This window comes from Strigops habroptila, chromosome 5 (genome assembly GCF_004027225.2).
Source record: "Strigops habroptila isolate Jane chromosome 5, bStrHab1.2.pri, whole genome shotgun sequence".
Taxonomy (NCBI): Eukaryota; Metazoa; Chordata; class Aves; order Psittaciformes; family Psittacidae; genus Strigops; species Strigops habroptila.
In genome coordinates this window covers 37,279,189-37,303,601 of record NC_044281.2, presented here as the reverse complement: position 1 = coordinate 37,303,601, position 24,413 = coordinate 37,279,189, and the positions used below count along the sequence as shown (strand labels likewise).

Here is a 24,413-nt window from a genome sequence, read left to right as displayed (position 1 = left end):
AACCTGTTAGACAGGGGACTAGTCCTAAGCTCCACAGCCACAGGGCAGCAACTGGTCCCTGGCTCCCTTTTTGGCAGCAGAGACATACCCCCAGGAAGGTGTTATTCTTTCAATGGTTTGATATCACAATTTCTCCACAGGCTCCAGGCTGAGTTACACCAGAGCCAGGACAGGGAGGAAACAAATTAAAGAATCATAGCCAAAGAGGAGGCTTGCTCTCTTGTGGAGGGGCAGCATTAGGGCAATGAAAGCCAGCCACAAAAGGGACTGAGGGAATGCCCAGATGCCCTGTTGCCCCTCCTCACCAAGGGAGGATACAGCCCATCTGCAGCAGGTCAGCCAAGACAGGGTGTTGTGTGGGTATTTGTCAGTTATATCTATACCAAATTTAATCTATACCACATCTTTCCATATAACAGAAGAAATTATCAAAGCTGCTGAGCATAAAACGGGAAGGGGCTGCTGCACAGGGAACTGAATTTAGGGTCCTTGTGGGGAGGGTTAAAGCAATTAAGGGATAAAAATCAGACAGCACAGGTTGCTGTTTCTTCTTCAAAAAAATAAAAGTGTTAAACCCAAAGCTGGCAAGAAGAATGGATGGGAGAGGAGAGGCAATGAGGAGAAGTCACCCAGAACCAAGCACTGGAACACAGAGGATAATCCAGGAAAATGTGGCATGGGTTGCTCTGCAGGAAGGAGGAAGGAACCAGGAAGAATGGCGGAAGAGGAGGAAGGGATAAAGGGGACAAAGGTGGACCTGTAGGAGCGAGGAAGACGCACATACACACAAGAAAAAAACACAGGCATTAAAATAACAGTGAAGATATCAGCTTGATAGCACAAGTTCAGGGTTTACACTTTTTCAGCTGGGTTACATGAAAGGCTGTCTGCTCCCATTGCTGCCTAGTGCCATGATACTCTCTCTGCCTGTCCCCAGGCACAGCTATGCTCATCTTCCACTCTAAACAAAGGGCAGCAGGAGCATTTCTGGGATTTAAAAACCACTGCTCTGCCTAAAGTAACACAGAGGATTTTGGCAAACTATTTGGGAGCTTAACAAAGTGGATCCTCATTTTTAACGTGCTCAACACTGGAAATCTTCAGATTAAAGTGCTATGCATACTGCTACTGTCTAAAAGAAAGAGAGGCATTGCAGATGAACACATCTCCAACTTCCAAAGAGGTCAGTGTTGTATCCTAACCCGCTGTGGAACAGGCCAGCAGTGGCTGAATTGCCACCATAGTTTGCCAGCATTTGGGAGAGACTGCCCCATGCTCTTGAGGAGGTTCCAATGCAAAAGCCATGTGTCCCACTGTAGGGGAGACCTGGCGCTCAACTGGGGATACAGGACTGCAATCCTGGGGAACTGGCACTGTGTCCAGTTCTGCTAAACGGTACTTATCAGATGTCTCTAATGACTTCAAAGGGATGGTGGTATGTTGAAAAACAGCTGTATAACGGGGACTCACCAAAACTGCTGTTTAACTCCTGTAACTAGCAGTAGCCTGTTCACAATTTTTGAAGAGGGGCAGGAGTGAGGGGAAGCTCCTGTTCAAAGACTAAGTGGGAAAAGTGGTATTTTCTAGGATCCACCTGCAAAGATATTGCACTTGCCTATTTACAGTTTCAAGTTTCTCACATTTTTTTGTTTTAAAATATTTGTTGCAGTGCGGCAAAGTGCATGCGTGCTTCAAGGGGCCAGCAAAGCTGTCTACTCATGCTTTCCCACGCATCCTCTACAAGGAGATGCAGTTTCTCCAAATTTTCATTTGCTTTTATGTGAGAGGTCAAAGAAATCCTATCTACAGCTAATAAATAAGATACCCAGTTTAAAAACCAACTGAAAAAGTCTAGGAGTTCTGTTAAAGTTATTTTTTGTTTAGAAGCCACACAAACAAAACAAATGCATCTTAGTGAAGAGGAAGTTAAGAAGCAAAGCCAGAAACGCAATGATTAAAAAAGAGGAGAACTTCAGAGCTCCCATGAAACTTGGATCTTTCTCCCCTAGTTTAAGATGCCAATTGGCTATTGCTTTCCAAAATTGCCCATTCTGTGCAGATTCAGATCAGAAATACATTGCAGATAAAGGACAAAGAACACCCACTATGTATCAAAAGCAAATTCATATAACGAAATCATTGCACGGGCACATGCACTATGAAACTTTACATTTTCAGATAAACTTAGGTGATATCAGATTCTTATGAAGAGAAGGTGCATGTGTATGTGACTACATGCATAAAGATATACGTGTGTGCTACACTGCGCTGCTTGACATATTTATACAATTGTAATCTTACAAAGACTCTAATCCAGAAGTCATTTATATTTCTAAATATAAATTATATTCAACGATAGCTTTAAATGTTTTTTATCAAAAAGATTCAGAGCCTTAACAGGCAAAAAGTTCCTTGGGGAAACCTGATGAAAAAGCTAGGAGTTCCTCAATATGCACTTTTTAGAAGTGTGTATTTTTCTGTAACACAGGTGGTATGACAGAAAAGCAGCCATTCACATTATTGGTTTTGACCCAACTCTTCACCATCACACCCATTCAGGACAATGCCTGAGGATACTTCATGTCTGATTCTTTAATGTAGGCAAATTTAATTAATCTTTTCCAAATTTCCATCTTCCAGATTCTCTGGAGGATCATTTGCTAGAGGGCAACCTTCTTTTTCATGCTTCAGGGGGAATTTCAAAATAACACAGTAAGATGTGATGGCTTTGCCTCAGTTAATTCTCATGGGAATCCCTACACACATCAGTAAATAGATAAGCACCATTTCCTAAAGCAAGCCATGTTGGCCTAACTCTACTACACATGAAGCCCTGTGCTTCAGTGAGATCACAGCTACAACAACAATGAGCGTGTTAGAAAACCCCTCCCCCATAGCTTTCAGATAGATGTACTGCAATGTCCCAGGTGATTACAGGAGCTACAGATATCGCCTTCTAAAAACAAGTTTGTAAAGTTACTTCTATGAAGGTCTAGCAGACAGAATTGCATGCTGGCTACCAGAGGCTGCTCAGGCGCTAACCAATCTATTATTGTGTGAAGATGTTAGTAACTACATACAAGAAATTTGCCTGGTAACTTACCCGGATTCCTTTGTCACCGGGTAGACCTTGTAAACCCTGAAATGCATCAACACAAAAAGAAATATTTTAAAACAAGTAGTCCCCTCAAAAAGAAGAATGTGTGACCGGGAGTTTGTTTTTTCTGTTTGTACCAATTGCTCTATGGTAAAAAAAATAACAACTTTTCCAGCAGACAACCTCCTCTTCTCCCCCATTAGACCATCCAGGTTGTAATACCACTGCTACTACTACTCTATGGGTTCTTCAGATAAAAGCCAACTGGTTTAGAGAATGCAGTCCCTGAAAAAAGAAGCAAACTTTCTCTTTCATGTTAAACAACGAAGCAGCTCCAATTACACAAAACTAGAGTTCCGGCACTAGTCCCATTTTGCAGAAAGTAATCCCAGACAGTGGAATTAATTCCACTGAAGGCAGCTTTTGTCACTGCAATGACAAGACAGGGCCCTCTCAGACAGGTAGAAGGCAGGCACCCAAGCTGTGCAAAGATTGCAAAGATAAACGGAGCAGATGTGCTCAAAAGCAGCATTTTGGAGTAAGATACACATCCTGGGAGTCCCATGCAGCTTCTTTTGGTAGTTCGAGCACCAAGGTGAATTAACAGTTTCACTTCAGCTTCATCTGCCTCATTCTGAATCACTGCTTTGAGGCTACCGAGCTCTTTCGGTTGCTCCCATAGCATACACAAGCTTGCAACTTTAGTTCTTTAACACCTAACCTAACTGAAATTGCAAATTCTGCATTGCGGCAGCATCTTAAGCTATCAACCACAGCAAGGAAATGGGCACTGTAGATAACAAATTCCTACTACTCCCATACTCACGGGAAGCCCTGCTGGCCCCATTGGTCCTACAACTCCAGGATCTCCTTTACTGCCCTGAAATGGAGACAAAAGAGTAGAAATTGTTACATTCCTATTTGGTACAAACAGGCAGCACAGCAATGGCTACAGCAGCACTATGGAAGAAAAGTAAAGAAATGCATTTGAAAGCACCTAAACCCCCCACAAGGATGAGATACTCAAAAATCAAAGCAGCCCAGATGAGGTTCTGATATGCACAAGGAATGAGCAGTTCCAGCTCTAGAAAAACCTAGAGGTTCTCTATCCCAGAGACCTGTGGTGTCTTCAAAGAAATTACAGAGCATAGGTCAGTTCTGAAGCAAACTCACCCTTTCTCCTTTTGGTCCTGCTGGTCCCGAAACCCCAATTGGTCCTGGAGTACCCTGTAGTTGTAGGAAGGAAAACACAGGACACTTTTATTCCAGGGCCTCATTAAAGCCAGGAGACACTGCTGCTCTTTTAGGAAAAAGCACAGCTGGGAAGAACAGTCTGGTGGTGGAAGACATCTAGCACCACTACAGCTTTCAGTATTGGTGGTGATGGGTTTGAAGTAGATGTAACAGGCAATTTGAAGACCATGGGAACTGCTATGTTAAGATCACAGCAGCACCATTTTACAGAGCCTTATTTTTAATTTTGAAGCTATCTCTTGACAATTGTTACAGCAGGCATTTCTATCAGTTCCACAGGAGGTATTTTTTTCTCTCTAGTTTGTATCAGACCAGGCTGAAAGCTGTAGCAGAATAAAGGACATTTAGATACAAAATAAGCAATATTCTTTGTCTTTATTTCCTTATCTTCTTTTCCCCCCTAGAGTCAGTTGAGCTGAACAAAAATGAAAGAATTTAGTTACTTGGTGGAAGGCAGCCAGGCAGTCATGCAAGTTGAAAGACACATGCAGAGCTGAAGGCAGATGCATATATATGCAGATGCAAACTATGAGGGGTATCATTCAGTCCCAGTCCCTCTGTTCCCTTTTTGCCATTTATGTCACTCCACCAGGCGCTCAATTATGCTAACAGGAAAACCCAGTCTTTTTGCTAACCCTTTGACACAGGGGCCACCTGCCACAAGCCTACCAAACTTACTTCCCAGTGCCGCTGAGAATTGCATTGGCTTTGGGAAATCAGCCCAATCAAAGCTTACCTTTCATATGGGTAATACAGCACTTAGGCAATAGTCCTTCTGGATAAGAAAAACATTCAGGCACTTTCAACTCTATATAGACTCCTTAAACTTGTTGTGGAATACTCCCTGTTGGAGGGTCTCTTACAACTCTCCCAGACTACATTCTGCATTCTAGATAAAGTATAGCTTCCAATTTTGCAGTGTGCAGTGCACCCACCTAACTACATAGTATAGGTAGGGGTTTGCCTTCCTTACCCTACATCACGTACTTTTAGATTGGCAAGAACTTTGCTAACCATTTCAGTATTGATCTAAAATTCCTTCATAGAGCCTTGGTAAAGGGATATTTTTGGGGCCCATTACCTGCCTTCTAGGAAGAAAAAAGGAGGAAGCTCTGGAACAGGGAAGTCTTTTTCTTACAGCGTTAAAGGAAAAGGTCTTGCGTGTTTTAATGTAAGCTTGGAATCCTTAGTCACTAAAGTAACCCCTCCAGTGTGAGCAAGATGACTCCTGTGGACCAGGAGAGCTTTTTAGACAAGTTAAGATCTGCAGAATATGAGTGAAGAAGTAGCTCATGCAGCACACAACTTCAACATAGTGAAGGAATTGAGAAAAATCAGGCACTCCTCAGGTTCACGCACAGGAGTTCACATCATGGAAATCTTAATTGTCTGCACATATGCATCATTTTAAGTTCATTTAGCGCCATGAAATACATCAAGATCTCATCTGCAAATTAAATTTACAATTTCCCAAAACTAGTTGGTGTATAAGCAGCCATTCAGATTCAGAAGTTAGAGCAGCTGAACTCTTTCCAGTTACTCTGAGGAGGAGAAATTGCATTTTCTTTTTACATAGCCAAATGGATTGCACATGGGTGACGTGTGACTTCCAAGAGGGATTAAAAATATTTGGCCCTTTTTAAGAGGTGTTATCCAAGAATAACAGAATGGTTTGCAGAACCAGGTTGGCATTATTCGTCTCATTCTGCATTTGACAGACTGCAAATCTTAGGCACAAGTTTATTTCCTTCACATTTCACCGTCAGTTAGCAACAAGAGGTGGGACTCTTGCATCTTCCTACTCCACTATTAGGTGTCACTACCCCTCAGATGTCTGTACTAGATCAGAACACAGTCCACCATGCACTCCCAGGTATGTGGGACTAAGGAATGCATATGCAGAGTTGCTGAAGTTGCATGGCATTCTGCTGCCAAGAGGTGAAGGGCTAGTCCTGCTTGCAGAAGGTCTTTTGGATGCAAATTCTCCTTGTGGCGAGATGCTTACCAGGTAATGGAGAGATACCTGTAAGCACACCTGCTACCCATAGCAATGCAGCCTTAAGTGCTGTGTGTGAAAACAATGCACAAAGCCTTTTGCTGACAGGACAAAACACAATGGTATTATTATGCCTAAGACAAAACTGAAGAGCTACTGTGTGAAAAGGTGGCAAGCAAGGCTACTGTGGAGAAAGACAGAATGGAGACCACCCCCACAATAAAGAGGACAGGAGAACAGAGCATAATGGAACCATGCAGATGTTTCATTCATTTTGTTATTGAGATGAAGTGGAACAAGTAGGCTGTGATCCCAGGATCCAGGCAGACTCGTAGCGTCAAAAAAGACAAGTGTGTGACATCACTTCTCAGTCTAAGTTTAGCCCCCCTCCCAAGCCTGCTTTGGAGAAAAGAAGGTTATTCCTGGTATAAACGAGACTCTGGTGGAAGAGACGAGACAAATCACGATACTGGGGAGGAGGAACATAGGGTAATGGAGAAATGGAACTCACCGGTGGTCCAGGCCTGCCGTCTAAACCTGAAGCACCCTGAACAGACGGGGAAGGGTTAACAAAAACAAGGCAAGAGGAGAGGGGAGAAGGGCGAGGGGGAAAGGAGAGGGGAGGGGAAAGGTGAGTGAAGCAGTGACTTGAGACAAACATATGCTTGCAATAAACAAAAATTAAGATCTCAAGGACAGGTGATGGTACTTACAAGCAAACCAACAAAAACATACAAACACTGAATACATATAATGTTGACCTGCAGCTTGCAACCTGTAACCTACTAACTTCAGATCCTCTTAAGAATGCATTTCTAAGAGGACACTTCTGAGCCAGTCTTCCCCCCTCTGCAGCTCAGGAAGAGTTACGTAAAGACCCAAGGGACCCTGGTTTCTCATGGGGGTCACTGATGTAGGAGGACCAGGTAGCACATTCCCTGCCACACTGGTAAACTTGTCAGGATAATTGCTGGGGCATCTTCTGTTCAGCATGTCACAAGGAGCTCCTTCCCCTGTCCTGTTACCACACAGACTTGAGAGAATAACTGTTTACACAGGAAGTTTCCATTTGCATTTCTCAGGGAAAAATAGGAAATGGGTTTTTACTTCTCACTGTTTCACAGAGGCACAATCCTTTGCATTTGAGCCTTCCAAAAGCATGCCTTTCTCCCCACTGGCTCTGCATGGAACCACACTGAATGCACTTGTGATAGCCTCAATCTGAGTGCTTAGAGTTAGAAGACATGCATCCAGGCCCTAGAAGGTAACTGCTAAATAGCAGAATTAAAAGAGGAAAACATTTCACAAACAAAGACATGCACATTTCAGCCAATGTCAGGGAAAAGGGATCTGGGTGATTGAACACAGGCCGACAAAGCCACACAGTACACAAGATGCACTTTGTGGTGCTTATTTCCAAGCAGCACATTCAGCAAAGGGAGAGGGCATGCTCTGCCCTCTCCCTTTTTATGAGGAGAAAACTTGGGGGCTGGCTGAGCAACTGGGTGGGACTGAGTTACCACTAATTCATTTTCAGCTGTTGGCTCAGACAGTGGGTGAAGAGGCTTTTAGCAGATGTGAGCTAAGAGCTTCAGAGTCTTCCGGTTTGTATCTAAAGCTGCTGTTACTTGCTAAGCTAAGCAGCACACCAACACTAGTCTCATGTGACTGAGTTCACATACAGCAAGGAAGACACCTTCCTTCTACTGTGTCAGAGAAAGCATTGATTTCATTGCAGAAGTGACAGGAAAGCACTGGCTAGCGAAGAAGCTGGATGCATTCAGAACTTCCAAGCTTCTGTACAAAGCTGAGCCCAGGTGGCAAACGGCAGGGAAGGTGTTTCTTTTTCCATGTCTTTTTGACTTCTGTTTCTGGTCTTGACTTGTTGGCCTGAAGAGCAAAGAACCCACAGCAAAGCTACTGCTTGTTTTTCCAATTCCTGCCAGAAGCAGGAAGAATTAAAGTGATCACTGATCTATTTAACAGATTAAAAGATGATGGTTCTGTACAGAAATTGAGGCTTTTAGTTTAAAAAGCAAAGGCACAGTTATTTATAGCTCAACTTTTTCTTTGACTTTACGTATCAAATCCCTGCGCGTGCCTCCTATTGAGGGATCTTTTTACAGCTGATATAAGTTTGGCTTATAAAGTGCTGCTTGCTTCCTGGATACTTACGGGTAATCCCAGTGGCCCTCTGTCTCCTTTTTCACCCTGGGCACCCTTCTCTCCTTTCATTCCATCAATCCCTGCTTCCCCCTAAAGGAAGGATGGAGCAGAAAATAAACCCACCATAACACCACTTATATAGCAAACATTCCTCCCTTCAGAGAGCGCCAAAGCAACAGACAGAATACAAGAGGCAGCAGGGCAATGCTTTAAGCCTGATTCTCTGCCCAATCTGAAGAAACCCAGTATCAGCCAAATGACCGCTGTGTGAGCACGTGTTTTAAGTCCAATGCAGTACAAGGAGATTCAGGCCCAGTGGGTAAAGATGCTCAAAAGGGAACTGAACTCACTTCTGTGTTGCTCTCTCTGCTACTGCAGGGAGTGTCAGATAAAAATAAGTAACCAGAAGTTATCTGATAGGGTGGGTTTACATTTTAAGATGTGGGTTCGTTGGAAGTGAATGACAGGGGTCTATAAGCTTTGAAGAAAAATCATACTGAAATAATTTTTGGAAAGACTTTTGTAAATGCAAAGACATCAGTTTCAACATTCGGGGAAAAATAATTTCATCATTCCTTTTCCAACTGTATTTGTAAAATTCTGTATTATAAACTGTAAAGCAGTTTTTGTTTTACATATTACTATATATATAATATATATAATAAAGTATTAAACAAAAAACTCCTTTTTTCATAAAATCAAAATGCAACCCAAAGCTTTTTCCCCCATTCCTGTTCATAAAACATTTTAAAACATCATCTTGGTTGCATTTTGAAATAGAAGTGTTAGAAGAACCAAGTTTGCACAGAAACGGTAAGCCTACTTGCTGTACTCTTCTACAACTCTAAGACACCACATTGCTGGCTCACTCTGCCAGCACTCCAGTTTCCATACAGCCATGCATCACTGCCCTGCAGCACTGTTTGGCTCAAGCACATACCTGGAAGAGTTATTTATTTCTGACATGTCTGCATAAATGCTCTTCCTCCCCACTACTGAAAAACTCAATACAAAAAGACTTATTACAGGTCGCAGGGATGCGACGAAAGCTTCCACACACAGGACATCTCATTGCACCTGTCAATTAAGCCTAGATGGATCCTCTGTTCAAGGAGAAACTGGTGCAGTACTTCCTCTGCCTATAATCCAGCCTGTGCTGTGCCAGACTCACCTGCATTTGTTTGGCCCATACCCCAAAGACAACTGCATCCTACGGAAGCCTCCCAGACACTTGATAGCAGTGGCTAGTGAGTTACAGATAAGCAAGACAGATAACTCTACCTGTAACCAACACTTGGAGAAAAGCTGCATCAGGATAAATATACCATCCCCCTTAGCACCCAAATAGCACTGGTAGCCAAATACTAAGCATATCCAGAGGAACTAAGACACTTTCCACATTTTCCAGTCTTTTCCAAGAGTGTCAGAGACAAAATACAGCTCTCCTTGAGCATTTCTACTCAAATATTTTTTCATCTAGGTATCATTTTACAGCAGGCAAACCAATGGTGCAGGCTGAGCGTGAACACATCTAGATGGAGATGCAAAAGCTTCTCATCAACAAGAACAGCGAAGTTCTTGAATGGCTTTACATCAGAATTTACAGGGTATAGAACTTGGCTAATTTTAATCTAGAGCTCAGTTACTTAGGATTGTATGACAGGCAGTTCATCCCGCTGTACAGTCCTTCACTCTTCAGCAAAGATTTCAACTATGTTCTCATGGGAAGATTTCCAAGGGCCAGTGACTTCCCACTTCTCTGGGTGAAAACTAGAAAGAATCACCAGTTTTCTGGATCTTAAAGTGAGAGCTGCTAATCCATTTCCTTCAAAAAAATTTCCAGAAGTTCTAGTCCTCTTACCGAGATGGAAGAAAAGTAACATTTGAAAGCTGGGAAGTGATTACTGATGGGAATTCTTGCAGCTGGGATAATCCTAGTATAGTTTCAGAATGCAATGTTTTGCAGTCTTACCTTCGGTCCTGGGAGACCCTGAAGACCCTGTATTTGGGATGAGAGACAAGATATGAGTAATGTTTAAGGATGTGCTTTAAAATCCAGGTATCACAGTTCAGTGTGCAGTATAGAGCTTTTGCTTTCCGTCATAGTGAGGGCACAAATGCTTAGCCTGAAGGCCTCTTCATTTGTGTAAAGGGCACTTCATGTACTGTTCTCATCTGGTAACGAGGAGGCTCTCGCCAAGAACAACTTGGCATTGGGCCAGGCTTGCTATTTAGACCATTTCTGCAGTTGATCCCTTTAATCCCATCCATCCCGTCTTGCTACTGTCTTCCCTTTCATCTCAGACTAACATAACCTTCTCTCTTAACCTACCCAGCCCATCATAGCTCTGACCTACCCTGGGGGGTGGTTTTGAAAGTGATACTAAGCATGTTCCTGTTTCAAGGCTGCAGTGTTTCTGGCTGTTTTCTCCACTCAGAATCCTCCCCAGCCAGTTCCTGCTCTATCCTCATTCCCTCAGTGCCTTGCACCTCAGGTGAATCACTCAAAACTTACTGGAGGTCCTGGTGGGCCTTGAGGTCCAGGGGGTCCAGATATCTAGAAAGCAATGCAAGAGAAGTCACTGTCATAATTTGCTGCCCTCAGAGGTGAAGGAGAACTGCTCAAAGGGGTAGCAGGTCATAGGGTAGCCAGTGTATCAGAGTTCTACCGGGCTTGAAAACCTGGACTCTCCCTAAGCACTGCATTAGGAAGTGGCAGCAACCCAGTACAGAATGGCTGAGAAGCAGCCGCAGGACTCTGGGGAGGGTTAGGCAGCAGTTGCAGATATTTAGGAGGAGGGAAAGCAGTGATATGTTTTCCAGAAAAAGGTCCACTTCCACTACGTTACCAGCGTTCCTGCAAGGAAGCACAAGGTCAGCAGCTAGCAGCTGTTTCAAAACATAGGAAAGAAGGTGGCTGGCTCCACACATGCGGAAGAGTGTATTGATAGCCTGTGGGATTCCTTGCTGCAGGATGCTCCAAAAGCTAGGGGTGAGCTATGAGGGGAAAACGGACAAGTTCAAGAACCCAAAATACATTGAAAATACATATATATGTAGATACATGTAAGTGTTGTTCAGGAAATTCCTTTACTCCAACTGCTGAGGAAAATATCTGTTATGCTTTCCATGATCCTCTGTTCTTCCCTAGGCATTCATTATTGATTGCTTGTCATGAGCAAGACTGTTCTTATGTAAGGGAAAATTAGGGCATCAGGAGCTAGATGTGGCTGGCAATTCAGACCCACAAGATGAAGCTTGCTGTCCTCGGTGAAGGGTGTGTCATAAGAGGGTGGGATGTACTGGTTTTCAGCAGCACTGCTGCCAAATCAGCCCTCCCCTACTGCTGAGATTGCAGAAGGAAAAATGAGAAAGGTGACCTACCGATTCTCCTGGATTTCCTTTGTCTCCATGCTGCCCAGGCTCACCCTTCTCTCCCTGCACACAACAACAGACCCTGTCACCACCAGCTGCACTCTAGAGCCTCACTCCATCGGAAGCCATCTGTGAACCACCCATATGCTAGCAAGCAGCAGTTCCTCAGAGGAGGAATAGGAACATACCATGTATTTCATAAACAGCCTCCCTGCAGCTATCCTGCACCTCTGCTTCCAGAGTAGACACCCTACAAAAAGGGAGGGCTCCAGGAGTGGTACCTTGTGGCTGTGCAAGGAGAGTGCTACAAGACTTTGCTTGTCTTTCAGCAACAGTGGCCTGACTCCTCTCTGCTGCACTACCACCTCTAAGGGAGGAATGGCATGGCAAGCAGGTCAGCAACAGTGTCATGCTGCCAGCAAACTAGGTGTCTCAGCTGACTTAGCCACAGAGGCTCTGGTGGCTGCCAGAGGCAGCACCTCCAAACAGCAATGGAGCAGATGCCCATATGGCCCCCTGCCTGCTGCTGGAGAGTTGACAGACCTTCAGTGACACTTAAGCACCTAACCAAGCGGTAGTGGCCTGAGGCTCCTGAGATACTCGGCACTTTGGGAAATGAACCCTTGTGTGTTGCTTTATGCTGTTTTCTGCTTGCCAAGCAGGAAAGAGTAGCCTATCTTTTTCACTCTTACTGTCAATCCTGGAAGTCCAATGGGACCTGGCAATCCTGATGGTCCTGGCATCCCTTGGTCACCCCGCTCGCCTTTCTCTCCAGTGGAGCCATCAAGACCCTACGGATCAAGAAAGATATGTGGATTCTTCGCAAGGCTAAGGCGGGCAGACGTAAGAGACATCACTGCAACAGCCGAGACTGGCTCTGGTCATCCCAAGAACATGCTGAAAACTCCAGAGAAGTGCAGGACTTCACTAGTATTGAAACTGGATGTCCAGATGATTGAACACCCTCCTGTCACTGTGGATGTGCCAGTCCCCACAGCAGGGATGGGGTACTGCTTTCCTGCCTCCATGTTCTGCTCACAGTTATGCAGTTTGCTGGAGTCCATGCTAGAAGTCACTCCCCAATAGCCAGCCAGCAAGAGTTTTACCCTAGTTATCTTTTAGAGATGCAGAAACTTGTCGCATAAAACCCTCCTGACTAGTGCTGGGGACACAGAAATTGTGACAGACTGAAGCTGGGAGGCTGGGCACTCTGCCCCAGTTAGTGGCAGGGATATAGGGGGTTACTCCATGCAGTTGCCTTTCTAGGAGGGTGTGTGTACCAGCACCTCAGCTGCCTTGCTGACAGTCAGGCCTGCTTGCTTACAGTGGCATTTCAGTTTATGTAATACACCAGGTAGCAAGCTGCGGAAGTGACAACAGTGCCGAGAGAGCAGGGTAGGCAGCTGGGGACAGCCACTCCAGCAAGATGCACAACACAGCTGCCAGGGAGCTATGACCTCACTTCTGTATTGGCACACTTCATACAGTAACAATAAGGTGCCTCTAGCACCCACCTCAGAGGGGCTCTGAAGTATCTGAGAAGTTCCAGGGCCTGCCCCATAACCTTGGATAGCCAGAAACACTTCAAGAAGCTTCAATTTACTCACTGGTGAGCCAGCTTGTCCTGGCTCTCCTTTATCGCCCTTTTCTCCCATGACCCCAATATGGCCTGGCTCTCCCTTTATTCCAGGGGGTCCATCCTTTCCTGGCAGTCCATGAGGGCCAGGGGGGCCCATTTCTCCAGGCTTGCCACGTGGTCCCTAAAAGAAATCCACACAACACAAAGTGAAACATTTACAGATAAACGTTACTGCTGCAGAGTGATTCCTCTTTCACTGCTCACCCTCTCACTCACAGTAACATCCTTGGAGGAGCCATGGGCAGAATAAAGTAGACTTGCCACGCTATCGCAGCCACAAAATTAGGACTTTGATAAACTAATGCTCATTTTTGTGAATCAAAGTAATTTATTCCTCTGGCTGTGAGAAAGGCAACTGTGCAATGTCAGTGGCAGAGATAGAACATACTAACTCCAGATAAGACCACTGAAGAAAAGCAGTCCAAAGAAGCGCTGTATCTTACCTTTTCTCCATCATGGCCTGGAGGACCTGGCAAACCAATTTCACCCTGAAACACAGAATTGTTACTTTGGCAGTTTGAAAGCAGCTATTCTGACTCCTTCTGCATGGCACTATGATGATGAAGGGTGGCCATTACAGAAATTGTCTGTGGGAACTCTGGTAACTAATACTCACAGGAAAAAACAACAACATAGAAACCCCTGTTGAAACAATACATTGTGGGACTGCCTACCAATTCCACCAGCCTGGTTTATCCTGACAGTTCACAGCCCCAGTGCTATAATATAGTCCCCAGCCAACACAATCCCTGCCCAGAGATAGGTTCCCATAGTTTCTTCCTAAATGGAAGGGCAAGTAGAAACGATCCTTCATCTTCCACATCTTTCCCATCATTATCATTGTGGGAAAAAGAGATCTTCAGGATACTGTGTATGAGGAGGAGTGGAGAGGCCAGCAGGACAGTCTGATAATGCTGGACAGGGAGAACAGGAATATTGGGGAGGGCTGGGATGGGGAATTATGCTCCTGTGTTTCCCTTAGCTCTACAAGTGCTGAACTGAGCAAATACCTTCTGTCCTGGAGGCCCTGGAGGTCCAGCCACACCTGGAAGTCCTGGGGGTCCCTAGGTAAAGAAAAACTCATTTTCAGATCATCAACAGGGCTTTCATTTTCATGTTTTGAAAGCAAACAGCTCTTCTGAGTTTAAGGGAAAATTTCAGGGGAATTTTCCAAAGGACTCCTAAATTGTATTTGCTTGGGAAGCGAGCAATGGAGAGTCCCTGAGTGAGCAGCAGGACAGCCCAAAGTCGAGTCGTTGATATGTATGTATTTCTTTACATTCCATTGAAGAAAACAAAAATTACCACAAGCTATCTGCTCCTGAAACCAAGATGAACTGAACAAGGTTTTTCCCTTCCTATTTAGTATATTTTTAGAATAAAGATCATAGGAAACACTACCACTTAGATGTCAAGCACAGCTTTAAGCCAGAGCTAGATGGCCTAGTATTTTGAGCAGATTTCCTGATCAGTCTTGGCAGTTACCACTTTAAGGAGACCTAGGGAACAGTTTGGCCTAGAAAAGTGATGCTACTTACACCTGTGCTGCCTCGTCATATTGCATTTTAAAAATACATTTTTTCCTAACCAGGTTCTTGTCCTGAGAAGTAAAACACAGGGACACTTTTATCCTATTTTGGCTCAAATAACTGCCTCTCTTTGTCTTCAAAGGGCTTGTAGTCACTGGCTGTTTTTAAAATTATCACTTTTGTACAGGACTGTTATGTCAAATTATACTTATCGATGACGAAAACACGTCCTCCCTCCCACCACAGAAAGTGTCCGCTACGGACTGCTTATATAAGCTTTCTTTCAAAGGTACCCAAAGCCTCTTTTAACCTGTTTAAGTCAGCCCCACCTTGCTTTTCCCTGCTCCTTCTGGGCACTCCCTGTCTGAGCAGCATATATTACCTTCTTAAAGAGAGAAATTAAGAGCCTGATTAGAATTCAAGTACCAAGACCAGAAGGCAAGATGAGCTCTTCCTTCAGCTGTTCAGCTGCCCCAAACTTTAGCTCGCAACAGCAAGAGCCAAATGTTTTAGCTGCACCTAAATTGTCAGGCCATCTGCTTAGATGGACATACAGCTACTGTTTTAAAACCACACAGCAAAGCTCAGAACTCACCATCAAGGCCAAAGTTCGTATTTCCCTAGGGGAAGAAAAAGAAGATCAGAAAGGAAAACAGCCATTGGAAAACTAAGCCTTTTCACAGACGTGGTTTGTTCTCCACTATGTAACACTGGCGCAAACGAGCAAGGAGCCTACAGAATGAACAAAAGCAAAAACCACAAGCTCTGAGCCCCATGGAGCTGTTATACTGTGATTTCACCTTTTTCCAAGCAGAAGCCAGGCTAATCCAGAGCTGGGCACAGGCTCGCTCACTGCACATCATCAGTGCACACTTCTGAGAAAGCTTTGCAGTCCTTTTATTCACCATCTACCTCACGTCATGGGCCATTCTCGAGGGGATTCACGTTTCCTCTACATCCACCAGTGTTCATGTATCAGCAAAGTAAGGTGAACAAGTATTTACCAGAACACTATCATGCAGTGAGCTGTGGCATAAAGAGGACTATGGAACAACCAAGTACTCCCTTTGCTGCTACTGCCAAGGAAGCAGATTCACATTGTTCCCAGTTGCATCCCTAGGAAACTGTAAAGCACCCAGCATTCACCTCATGGACAGAAGGGCAGTGCTCACCTGGAGAGCTTCACTGATGTTACCATCATAGTCCATCATTTCATCTTCCCAGGCTCTCCTTTGGGGCCTGCAAAATACCAGCTCTTTAGCCAGGGCCTGGGATTGCCCTCCCATGGGGTACTCAGAGCTGTGGGTTCACTCTGAAAAAAGGGGATACTTACAAAGACCTGTTTCATGAGCCTTCAGTTTTTAATTCATTAAACAAGCTCTTAAAAGCACATTTTATACAGGAAACAGTACGGGAGTGCAGCCAGAAAAGCCTAGACCATCACCCATGCCACGAACATCAAGCTGGTAGAGGCCAGAAACCAGGAACTGGGATTGTCAGACTTAGGCATGCATCAAACACCTTCCTGCTGCCCTTTCCTGATATGCCAAGGGCCTGAGTTCATACTGGGATGCCCAAATCCATCTCTACCTACAAATCAGTGGAGAAGCATTCACCTTGAAGTGGCTCAGAAGACTTTTATCCACTAAGGTAAGGGTGTCTTCTGATGAGGGCATGGAGTGGAGAAACGTCCTGTCTCAAACTTAGTCATTGGCCAGCTATAAGAACTTTTAGTGACAGTGGGAACCCCTCTCAAGAAGGCAGAAGCCCAGTCTAGACTGTCAGTGTGGCCTCACTATCCTTTAGACCCTTTTGAGGGGACAAAACTCTCAAAAGTGTTCAGGCCAGGACACCTACCCTTGGGCCCATGGGTCCCTGGTCTCCCGGTGAACCAGGTTCCCCCTGTAACAAGAAAACATGCTGTTAGCGAAAGCCTATCCCTTCACTTGCTTGAACTCCAGGAATTGTTGTTCTCTGCCAGTCTTCTGAACAGTCTGGGACTAGACAGCTTAATTTTAAAATGTCCTTTTCAGCTAAGTTTTGTACACATAGGAACAAATTTGCAGCTACTGAACCTGGGAGCTGGGTTGTGCAGATGTACTCTGTACCTTTTCCCCTGTGACCCTGCAGCACCAGGCGGCCAACATCACCCTGAGAGAAAGAGAAAGGGGAAGGGCATGGGATTGTATTGCATGGAGGGGGTGTGACTCCACTGTGGCTTTGCACTTCCAGGAGGAAGCCCTGCCTGCAGCCAAGTCCCCCTGCTGTGTCTCCTTCTCCTCAGTAATCCAAATCTCCTGCCATGACTTCACGCTAGATGCCCTTCTCTTCTACCCAGTACAGAAGGAGTATCCAGCGTGAAGGAAAGCATCCAATTCAGACCCAAATAATGGACAGGAGGCTGTTTCCAAGTACATCTGAGACTGGAATTTCTTGGTGTCCTTCGCCAAGGAGCAGGATTTTTACTGCTGCTGCTCCTTGCGGACGTAGAAGAGGAAGGGGACAGGAGACTTGGAGGGCCTCTGTCCTGCCTCCTGTGTCCATCCTGCCTCAGGTGACACAGTGACTAGAGGCTGTCATTGATTCTGAGCAACTGATTTCTCACAGAGCGAGAGGGGAGTTATTTGAGCACAAGGAGGGTATTTTCCTCCCAGAAACACAGTTCACAAATTCTCTCAACTTCAGCATTTAAACAACAGAACCAAAACACTCTGCAGAAACCTGATATCCCTTCAGCAGTAATCAGAGGTAAGCACAGATGAATGCAACCTTTGCTCCTTCCTATATACCTTGTGTTGGGCACAGTCCTCACAACACAAACTCACTGGAGATAAAAACACTCACCTTTGTCCAGGGGGCCCAGGTGGACCTGGAGGGCCAGGTTCTCCTTTACCCTCCTACCAGACATTCTCAGCATTTCCTTCTCTCCTGTTTGCAAGGAAGAACAAGCCATGTGGTCAGGTCAGTCTCTCCATCTCTATAATTTCACTTGGTAGAGAGATAGGGCCCCAGACAAGACCCATCGATGGCTCTGGTAGCCCAGAACATCACTGCCCCAGAGCCACCAGCTGTCCAGGAACCAGGGCAATACAGTTTCTGCCTGGGAGCTCCGCTCAGAAGCCCGCCAGCATCACGTATCGTCATCCTTTGACTGTATGCTGTTCTCAGCCTTATCCCTAGGGCCATATAAAGTGCCTGTGGATAGAACCTCATCCCCCAGCCTCCAGTTGGAACACAACTTTTTTCTTCTACTGTTGAAATTGAGCTGATAAAACCACCTGATAATGGGGTTTTTGGTACGTCTCCCTCTGGAGTCTGTCTGCCCCCCCCCCAAATAAATAATCAGAGAAGATACAAACCTTTGTGCCAGGGAGTCCTGGCAGCCCAGGGTCACCAGCTCGTCCCTTCTCACCCTGTTGGCAAAACAGACATTGTTGGGTCTGACTCTGCAGACTCTCCATCCTGGAGGAGCAGCCAAAGGATGAACTACTTCTGGTTTCAAACCCTCTTTCCTTTCCCCACGGGATTTTATTTTAGGCATAGATAAGGAATCCTGCAGCCGTACCTGCTTAGCATCGTGAATGTTTTCTCCTGTCCTTTTGACTATCTCTGCACATCATTGCCATTTTTCCCCAAAGGAAAGTGAGCGGAAAAGGGGTCCAGGATCCCCGCCCCCATGCATCTTCCTTATCACTCTGGTCTGCTAAACCCTTTTCCCTGTCAGTTTTCTGCACAGGCTCTCCCATTCACGATACCAGAGATATTGTTGCCCAGGGTGAATTTTACTTGGAGTGCAGGACTTTTTCCATACCCTGACCGAGTTCAGCTTCTTTTCACAGGAACTGTCCACTGCTTGAGTCATCCAGTTTTCATCCCTCCTTATCACACTGTGAATTACACTCGCTTTGCTTCTGGCTAAGATCTCACAATCAACACTTCCGCACCTCTTCCAGGGACATTTCCTTGCTCCTGTTCCCTAACTCCAAATCCCAGTCTTACCATACTCTTAAAAAAAACGCAGTGCGGTGTCTCAGTTAGCAGCCAAGCTCTGTGACACATACCAGTCGTGAAAAGCAGTTGAAAACTTGAGTGGTAAAATGGCAAAGCAGGAATACAGTGTAAAACAATGCCTGGAGAGCAAGGCCTGCAGGCTGAGCTGCGTGGGCACCATGGAGTATGGAGGGATGCCATACGGCAGGAGCAATGGAGGGCATCCAGCATTCATTTGGTGAAAGTGACTTTGCATAGTTTGCCATAACATCTGGTCATCTTCTGAACATTGGAGCTTAATCGTGGCTGAAGTTAAGTTCTATTCAGCCCACTCCATCAAGCTGCTACACCCATCGTTTCAGCTACAGTGTCCTGTTTGGGAGTCTGCATTTTGCCAGGAACAGAGAGTGCTATCAGAGGTTTCTGCTAACATGAACAGCAAATGGATCATCGGAAAAGGTGTGTTCTTACCTGCAATCCTCACCTCTAAGACTTAAAACTTGTACAGATTACAGAGAACAATTCAAAACCTCTTTCCCCCAGCAGTTGCCTAGCTCTCTCTACAACAGCAGCACAATGGATCAGCAGGTTAGCAAAGAGTTCCTCCTGTTGCCTGCAGGGGCTGGTGCGGCACACCAGTCTCATCAGAGTCAAGGGCACACATCTGACATGCACGGGACTTGCATCAATGATCAGGAACAGACATACACTGGTGGCTCCATGGAAAATAATTAACTAGCAGCAATCTTTTTTTTTTTTTAGGCAATTCTAGAGTGCAGTGACCCGTTTCTCTAAGGTGATTTGGCCTCCAGCACCTGTAAGACCTCTTACTCAGCTTTCCTCCCCTGCCAGAGCATGCACACTGCTGCCGTAAATTAATGCTTTTCTCTTTGGAAAGAAGGAAAACATTTGCAGGACCTCATGCCCAAAGAAAAGGGTTGGCTTTTGGTGTTTTTGTAAGAGTATAATCTCTAATCCTGTCTCAGGCCTCTGTGAGTCCCTGATCCTGCCCTGCTCTGCTTTTGGTATCCTACTTTTCATACAAGGACTAGTTTTCCATACACATGTCCGTATCTTGTGCTGCCTGAACAATGGTGTAAAGAAGCAGACTTCTTGAGGAGGGAGGTCAGATTACTGAATCCCTGTTTAGGCTGTTATTTCTGGAGTTAAAAGATGCAGCACTGTCCTTAATCATTCCCAGAGCAAGATTACATCCCAGGCATCTCATGCTGCCCTGCCTGTCACCAGCCCCTCCCCCCCCACCTCCTGCAAGCAGGAACACGCAAACACACTTCACCAAGGGGGCAAGAGCCAGAAAAGGACACATAATTCCCTGCAAGCATGACAATGGCACACAAAGCAGGCTCCCGCCAGCTCCTGCTCACAGAGAACACAGCACAGCACTGCCAGGACACCAAGCCCAAACACACAATGTCCTACCCGCTGCCCCCTCTTCCCTGGCAAACCTGGGGGGCCCATCCTCCCTGGGATTCCAGGATCTCCCTTCGTGGAGAAGAAAAGAGACAAGAGAATGTGTCTGTTATATGGCTGTCGCATGCTGTAACATAACCCAGCGAGCCTCAAACAAGAGGAACCAGCTGTTCAGAAACCAAGCTGGCTGCTTAGTGATGGAGAGTGATGGGGTATTTTTGTACCGTGCCCACCACAGGAACTCAAACCAGGTCACACTAAACTGAGACAGGGGGGCTGTGCAGGGCAGTTCATATGGTACATGACAGATGAACAGCCCCCACAGTAACATGGGAAGACTCCTGGTGGACACAGAAGTACCGGGAGGCAGAAGGGGACAAAGGAAGGGGGAACACACTTACTCAGCAAATGCACATTTTGTGGAGTAGGGAGGAAAGGAGGAAGGCAGCTGGAGAGTATTCCCATAAATACAGACATGGGCAGGAGGAAGGGAATCTTTTTGCCATATTGCCCCTCTCTCACTTGACATCACTGTATGCTACTACCATTTTGCCTACACTGGCAGGTGTCAATCGGACCTGGATTTGGGCACTGGGAAGCACGGAGCCATTCCTCAGCTCCCTCAGCTGCTCTGGGAGGGGAAAGAAAATACACAAACCAACCAGAAGTGCAGGCTCAAAGCAAAAACTTCTCAGAGTACCTTTTCTCCTGGAGTCCCAGGCTCACCCTGGTGAAGAAGAGACAGGAAAATAAAGTGAAAAAAAAGGAGGAGAGAGTACAAACCCTGCTAGAGCTATCAGAATGGAGGAAAGAACATTTGTCTGTGGAGGCCTTGGGTTTTAAATAAAGGCATGAGGATGCTTTAAATGCATACTAGTATTTATGCCTGGAGCTTAGTTTATCTTCATTAGGCAGCTGTAAGAAACTGCTGTAAGAAACCAGCAAGGCTTAGACAAGTGGCTTTTATGAAACCGAGTAACTTTGCAGTATTTCAAGAGGTTTACCAGATACAAGAGAGCATAGTAAGACAAGACTCATCTCCAGCATTAAGGAATTTGCCTACTCCTAGCTCTGTGCGCACAGGAGCAGAGCAAGGCTGTGGTTGCAGCTGGGGTTGGAGGGAGGCTGTGTTGATATGGGATCAACATGGCGTGAAGGAGGAAAACCCTCCCCACCAGCCCTGGAAATAACTTCTTTTTTTCCCCAGCAGCTGGAGGGAATCTAGGCACCAGGTCGTTGTCTTATTGCACATCTTGGATCCCAGGATAACTTCTACCCTCCTGAGTCTGCACCTGGCCCTTTGCTCTGTTGCCATCCTGACACTGCTGGACGTAGTGTCACGAGCATCACCAGTCACGAGTATCACGAGCTCACCAGTCTCTCTGCCCAGAGAGATACAGAGTACCAGATGCGCTGCTGGAGACCAGTTAAGTATCTCTGCCAAAAGCGACAGCAGTTCTGACACTCCCCTTTAGTGGGAGCTGTCCGACCATTTTCCTGCGGCTTACCTTCTCCCAACTCCAGCCCTTGCTCTTAAGCGTGCCCTACTTAAGCAAGTATTCTTGCAGCGCAGAGTAAAACTGACCTTCATCCCTGCGGTGGCCACCCCAGGAGCGCCCTGGCAGAGAGAGGAAAGACAGGAACACCTTGTTTGCAATTAATCGGACACTAGCTTTTAAAAACAAAACAGTATCAGCCAAGTGGAACTAAAAACGCAAAATCCACATCTTTTCCTTTCCAAAACTCAGCAGTAATGCTGTAATGCCACGCAGCACGCATCCTCCTTCCCTGTGCAGGTCATTCACCTATGGCAGTGGCTCTGCTTTCAAGAGAGCTCCTCCAAATGCAGACATCATGAACACAACCCAGTCAAGACAACCAGATTTCCACCCCCCATTTTAGTCCTGCAAGTGAAGCAAAGGCTAAGAAGCAGAACAGCGTCCAATACCTGAAGAATGCAAAGACAGAGGACCAAACACCTAGTTCGGCACTTGACCCCAGACACATCAGTTCAAGCACCCCGAGGAAGGCCAGCTTGTACCCCAGAGCATTGCTCTTGCTATTTCCCCTCATTCTGTTTAGAACAAACGCTGCAGTAAAATGTTTTCAGCAGAGCTCTGAAGCCAGCCACCTTAGGGGGAAAAAAAGACTTCCAAGCACTGCAACTGAAGCGTCATTCTGCAGCGCAGAACAAGCCACCACCGTGCGACCACAGAGTCCAGCCTACCCTGCAATCCAAGAAACCCCAGGAGGCAGCCACTCCCACCGGGACAGTCACATTTCCCTCGACAGCATTGATGCAAAAAGCAGGTCTTCTCTATCAATCCTTTGCTCTGAAATCTCTGTATGCCCTGTGTTAGTATTAGTTAGGTCCTGGTGAAAAGGTCCAGTTATAAAAGCAAATATGAGGGATAACAAAGGTCTAAGGAGAGGGGAGGAGGTGAAGTAGTGTTAGAAGTTGGGAAATGAGAGGGCTGGGGATGTAGCACATGAGGCATAGGGGAGGACTGGGAGCCAAGTTCAAAGTGAAAAGAGCTTGGAAAAGTTCAAACAAGGAGGAGTGGGGAGCCAGAGAGCAGCAGGATCATACCTCTCAGCTTTCTGAAACAAATCAGGGACAAAGCTAAAAAACACAAGGACAGAAGATGGAAATCAGGGATTCTATGCAATAAACGGGGGGAAAAAAGCATTCCAGATTGTCTCAGGGGTCAGTAGGTTTTTAGTGAATACAGGCTAGAGTCATGAAAGGAATTACATGCAGCAATTGGCTTGGGTTAAGCTTTCACAGTGCATTTGGGATGCCTCTTCCTCACTCTTTGGCCTTTAAATGGCAGTGAATGCAGATGATGTTATTTTCTAGTATTTATCCTGAAACTGCAGTGCACACACATGCAGGCTCACTCACACACTGACCCTGATTCATCGCTGAACTAGTCCGGGTTCATACTTGTATAACCCTACTGATGGCAGTGGGCTAACACACACTGCTGAAGGCTGTGGCAGTCACTTGGGACCCCTAATTTACAAAACACCAATTCCCTAGGAACATCAGCAATTGGCCGCTCTCACTAGCATAAAGCATTAAGATCCTGATGTTGCAAGACATCATCAGACTGGGCATGCCATTTGCTTTGTAAAACACTTCCCCAACATCTCCTTTGTAAATTAGGCCCTCTGTTTTGCAATTTAGAAGCAGAAAGATTTCAGCTGAGGGTAGTCACTGACTAACAGACACACACACGAATCCAGATGATGCTTGTGCATCAGGGACAGTCAAGTGGTATAGGTGAGAACAGGCAGACAAGCATCACTCCACTCTTTACAAGGTACCTTAGTGCCATGTCTTCCTGGCAGCCCTGGCATGCCTCTCTCCCCCTGGAAGCAGAGCAAGAAACACAGAGAAAGAGAGAAAGAGACAGGAGATCAGTCCCCCCAGGACTCTCTGTGAGGAGTGCTCAGGGCACAGGTGATGAGAAAGCGTGAGATGAGGCACAACTCATTTTCCCCACTTGACTCTCACCAAGCTGACTGTCCTGGCAAGGGCCATTTCCCATCACTGGTATCTCTCAAGCCTGTTGTGTACAGCAGGACTGACCCTGCAGGAGTGCCACAGCAACAGTGCTGGGTAAATACTCCTACCACATCCCATGCTATGGTATTCTGCAGGGCATGGAAGTCAGTCTGCAGTGACTATAGGATGAACAAACTTATCTGGAGAAAGAGAGAATCCAAGGGGTGCCTTGTATTGCTAGCCTGAATTTTATCTGGTGATAACTGGAAAATGAAGTATCTTCAGACAATCGGCATACTGCTGTTATTTTGCTCTGGATGTTTAGTCCTTGCTTGGAAGGGCTATTCAACAGAGATATATGTATATGCTTTTTAAAACGCACTTTTTTGTAATTGTATCACACTGTGAACTGCATTTTGTAAAAT

At 45.7% G+C, this 24,413-nt stretch overlaps 1 protein-coding gene across 1 annotated transcript in view; it reads right to left on the bottom strand.

Moving 5' to 3' along the window:
* The window catches only part of COL13A1 (collagen type XIII alpha 1 chain), a 90,124-nt gene that overhangs the window by 6,214 nt on the left and 59,497 nt on the right, over positions 1-24,413 (bottom strand). The window contains exons 21-41 of the mRNA XM_030486359.1: positions 23,808-23,852; positions 22,063-22,095; positions 21,178-21,204; positions 20,487-20,549; positions 18,415-18,469; positions 17,901-17,984; positions 16,914-16,958; positions 16,229-16,296; positions 15,652-15,675; positions 14,538-14,591; positions 13,971-14,015; positions 13,496-13,648; positions 12,581-12,679; positions 11,898-11,951; positions 11,029-11,070; positions 10,486-10,512; positions 8,523-8,603; positions 6,859-6,894; positions 4,271-4,324; positions 3,924-3,977; positions 3,104-3,139 (exon numbers count right to left, since the gene is read on the bottom strand). Coding sequence (XP_030342219.1) covers positions 3,104-3,139; positions 3,924-3,977; positions 4,271-4,324; positions 6,859-6,894; positions 8,523-8,603; positions 10,486-10,512; positions 11,029-11,070; positions 11,898-11,951; positions 12,581-12,679; positions 13,496-13,648; positions 13,971-14,015; positions 14,538-14,591; positions 15,652-15,675; positions 16,229-16,296; positions 16,914-16,958; positions 17,901-17,984; positions 18,415-18,469; positions 20,487-20,549; positions 21,178-21,204; positions 22,063-22,095; positions 23,808-23,852 — 1,179 coding nt within the window. The remainder of the gene's footprint in view (positions 1-3,103; positions 3,140-3,923; positions 3,978-4,270; positions 4,325-6,858; positions 6,895-8,522; positions 8,604-10,485; positions 10,513-11,028; positions 11,071-11,897; positions 11,952-12,580; positions 12,680-13,495; positions 13,649-13,970; positions 14,016-14,537; positions 14,592-15,651; positions 15,676-16,228; positions 16,297-16,913; positions 16,959-17,900; positions 17,985-18,414; positions 18,470-20,486; positions 20,550-21,177; positions 21,205-22,062; positions 22,096-23,807; positions 23,853-24,413) is intronic.